The following is a 3,891-nucleotide window of genomic DNA, read 5'->3' as shown; positions in this document are numbered from 1 at the left end:
AAAGAGGTTTTCAGGTTCACTTGGAAGTCCAAGGCACCTGGTCAGTGGGAACTTGCTCCAGGACAAGGCCATCATACTTCATGAGAAGGCTTGGGAGTTCCCAGGACTTGGCTGGCCACTGGCTGAATGGGCCTGCCCTACAGTGAGGCAAACACCCGTGCCCCTCAGAGGCCTGGCCCTGTGGCCCCACCCTGATCCTCACACTCAGGGCCTCAGCGACTCCTAAGGTGAACCAGTAGATAGACTAGCTGTTCAGGGGGGAAAAAAAAACAAAACAAAATCACAGGGGTCAGAGCCCAGCATATTTACCAAACTTTCCCCCAAATGGGTGATCCTAATCTGTGAGAGTCAGAATGTATATTCGGAATCTGTCAGCACATGGCTCTAGCGTGGCATTTTTCTGAGCTGGCTTTTATTTTTACATGAAGTTTTGCATCTAACCAGGTGTCTTCCTCTAAAACCCAAGGCCTTCAGGCCAAGAAATAGCAGCGCTCCGTTCTTCCCTTGCTTTGCCAGCCTGGTTGGAGGCTGTGTTCTGAAACCTGTTCCCCTGTCCCCCTGTCTGCCTCCCGGGGACTATGAGAAGTGGGTGTGTCTGCAAATGTCAGCTGGACAGGACAGCAAGGCCAGCCTTCTCCTTGACAGGGGGGTCTGAGGAAGCTGGCTTGGTGCCCCTGCCTCGCTCTCTCTCCACCCCACCTACTCTCTCTGCTCCGGCCTACACCTGCAGACAGCACCGGTCCTGGCCAAAGACCTGTCCCAACAAGCAGGCAGAAAGGTCATGACTTGAAATTTGATTACAAATAAAAATTCTTAGACCAAGCGTGATTTTCAACAAAGACAAGAATCCAAGAAGTGTGCTGTGGTCATAGAAAAATGCATGAAAAGCACATTTGCCCAGCGATAAGGTCCTCTCTGTCTTCCACGTAAGCCAGTGATGACTGATAAGAGATTTAGCATTTCCTTAGACTCACATATATAAGTACCCCTCTCCACAGAAATGTTGCCAAGCTCAGGGCTCAGATCGGCTTGGAGCTACCCTCAAGTCCTACCATGTACCTGTACGTGTTCCTGGCTTGTGCACTCTGGGGATCAGAAAACCATTGCGCCTCCATGAAGACAGCCAACGTGTCTGCCTACGACAATCACACAGCAGTCTGTGCTGAAATTCAGAAAGAACTTTCGGCTGACAACATTATATACAATGTAAGTCTGGGTCTTCATCAAACATCACTTTGCTCTCAGTGGCCCTTTGTGTTTCTGACCAATCTCTCCTGCTTTCAGGGTTCCTTCAAAAGGCCCCAGAACACCAGTGAGGTAAGGAACCGTCGCCGCATGGACCTTTCTGATCACCGCGCAGAGATAAGAACAAAAGACACTGGAGTGAGGAATCTTGGGGCGGGGGGGGGAAGCAGAGTTTGAGTTTGGGGCCTCCAGCTCAACCAACAGATGAATCAGTGGCCAGGTTCTAGGCTTTTCCAGGCTCTCTGATCATCACCCCAGATTAGCCCTGGGCCTGGGGAGAGACCAGACACCCATTGCACCTGTGGGACACCTGCAGGACAATCAGGGTAGGGCCTGAATTTGAGTTCAGGGCTCCATCTAGCCAGGGTGACCAGAGATGGATGAGGCTGGGGGTCAACTGGTGCTCAGCTGTACACCACCACCAACCCCCTGCTCTTCACCCTGTTTCAGGAGCCCTGCTATGGGGAGTTTACAAAGGACTTCATCTCCACCCTGATGGAACTTACAAAATCTAACAAGCATGACCATCACATAAAAAAGGTTTATAAGGACATGAAAGAACTCACCAGAATCTGCCCAAAGCTGAAAGTAAGTTGCTGTTTGCTCTTAGAGGAAACTTAGGCTACCACAGCCAGGGGCCCAGCGGGGCAAAGGGCTTCTTACAGCCCCCACTTGCCCCATGTGAGGCCTCACATACTACTTTCTGACCCAAAAGTACACTCACAGACAGGGGCTGGGGCTTAGGAGGGTGGGGATTTAGGGGTTGTTTCAGAGGTCTCTGTGATGCCCTCTGCCAAGTCCCCAGGCACCGGGGTCAGTGTGGAGCAGGCCTGAGACAGGTCAGAGCAGGGCTGCTGTGTAATCAGTCTGGGGAGAGGGAAGGGCTGCTCAGTGCCAACCCCAACCGGGCAGCCAGTCCAAGGGAGTTCCGGTTTGCCCTGCCCCTGGGGCTCTTTCTGGGCTGGTGAGCCCCACTGGGAGCCCACTGTGTGGATGGGCAGTGGTTTTGGGGGGGGGCATGTCCTTGGGAAATGACTGAGGTGTTCCTGTGTGTGTGCCCCCTGCTTACATAGGCCCCTGTGTGCTCCCACCCTGCTTGTCCTTGTGTCCCTGTCCTGGGCAGCTGTGGGACCTGCCCACACTTGGCTGGCTCTCTCCCCATGGCTACAGATGGGCCTCAGACCCTGTGCTCCACTATCACCCGATGCCCCCCAGTGTGCCCCTAAGATAGGTGCAGAGGGCCTGACCAAATTATCTCCTAGGCGGTGGAGGGCTTACAGGACCCTTGTGGCTGGTAGTAGAGAGTTTGCTTTTATTTTTTTCTGCTAAAAATATGGTTTAAATATGCATTTCTTATTTAGCCTACAGAATCACCCAAGAACTGCACTACTGAGGAAAGTAACTTCTCACAGTTCAAGGAAGCCTTAGAGAGTGTTGTCATATCCATAGAAGGATGGAAATCCTGTAAGAGCGTCAAGAGCAGCCTCTGAGACCCCCTCCTCTCCCTGGGGCCTGGTTAGAGCTGCGAAAAAAATGGGATTGGGGGAGCCTTGGGCACAATTTTTAGCCAGGGTGGGGTGGGAGTTTGCTGGCCCTGGGCTGGATGATGAGCCTGTGGGCAGGTAATGAGGGCAGGGGTGTGCCTGAGGAAATTTTCTGTAACTGCTACAACAGTACCCGCTACTTCAATAAAGCAGGCATATGTAAATGCTGGTGAGAGTCATGATAGAGTCCAGGCTCCTGGGGCCCATGACAGACCGGAAGGGGCAGGGGGCTGGGGTTGATGGCCCCATTACCAGGACTCCTGACCTGGAGAGCCAGGAGTCTCTCAGGAGGAGAGGCCTAAGAGGGTGAGCAGGAGCCCCACCTCATCTGCCCCTCTGCTGCCCCTCCAGCGTGAAGTGACACACAGGACGGGCTCCATCAGTGTCTGTGCAGCTTGTTACTAGTCCTCTTCTCCCCGAGTCCTTCAGAACTTGAATCAGATCCTTTCCCAGATCCCCCCGCCCCCAGCTTCACTCAGCACCCAGCCACCCCTGGATCCAAAGGCCAAGACTCAAGGCTCAAGGCCCTCCCCTGTGTGGTCTCTACGACTGCTCCTGGGGGCTCTAAATCTCATTCATCATCCCCCCTCCCCCGCCCCTTGCTGAGGGCTGATGTGACCACAGAAGGGTCAGACCTGGTAAATGGCTCAGGGGAATGGGGGCTTGCAGCCTACTCACAGAGGACTGGGCACAGTGGGGAACTTGGACCAGGTGGGGGGCCCCACAGGGACCAGGGACATCTCTAAACTCCCAGCTTCTTCTAGACTAGCAAGTAGCTATCTGACTTCAAAGTAAAGCCCCTCACCTACAAAGCCTCTCACAACACCCTTCAGAGCCCCCTTGGCATAAAAGCCCACTCCCTGACTACTGTTGCCCCCACCCCAGAGCATGGGGCCCTCCGTGTGGTGAATCCACCAGCCGCTCTGGTCCTGAGGTGCTGCCACACTGAGCTACCGACCTCTGACCCCTCATCCTCAATTCGAACCCTAACCCTGATTTGAAGAGTTTATTGGAGGTGACAGCCTCCTACCACCCAAACCTCTCAGACCATGAGCTCCTTCACCAAACCAGGAAAGATAAAGATCTATTGTTCTGGAATACA

The 3,891-nt window shown here is 53.7% G+C and overlaps 1 protein-coding gene across 1 annotated transcript; it reads left to right on the top strand.

Moving 5' to 3' along the window:
- The first annotated feature begins 1,023 nt into the window (after positions 1 to 1,023).
- LOC144380985 (uncharacterized) lies at positions 1,024 to 2,888 on the top strand. The gene is made up of 4 exons (XM_078066417.1): positions 1,024 to 1,206; positions 1,285 to 1,317; positions 1,696 to 1,833; positions 2,607 to 2,888. Exons 1-4 carry the CDS (start codon positions 1,054 to 1,056, stop codon positions 2,733 to 2,735), a joined length of 453 nt encoding a protein of 150 aa, XP_077922543.1. The 5' UTR covers positions 1,024 to 1,053; the 3' UTR covers positions 2,736 to 2,888.
- Positions 2,889 to 3,891: the final 1,003 nt, after the last annotated feature.

This window comes from Halichoerus grypus, chromosome 2 (assembly GCF_964656455.1).
Source record: "Halichoerus grypus chromosome 2, mHalGry1.hap1.1, whole genome shotgun sequence".
Taxonomy (NCBI): Eukaryota; Metazoa; Chordata; class Mammalia; order Carnivora; family Phocidae; genus Halichoerus; species Halichoerus grypus.
Note: the sequence above shows the minus strand (reverse complement) of the source record. Positions and strands in the feature narration are given on the sequence as shown.

Bases quoted from the DNA above. Each gene is read 5' to 3' on its own strand.
- LOC144380985 (XM_078066417.1), top strand. From the start codon at position 1,054: ATGTACCTGTACGTGTTCCTGGCTTGTGCACTCTGGGGATCAGAAAAC. The intron at 1,207-1,284 runs GTAAGTCTGGGT...TCCTGCTTTCAG, and splicing joins CTGACAACATTATATACAAT to GGTTCCTTCAAAAGGCCCCA. The intron at 1,834-2,606 runs GTAAGTTGCTGT...TTTCTTATTTAG, and splicing joins GAATCTGCCCAAAGCTGAAA to CCTACAGAATCACCCAAGAA.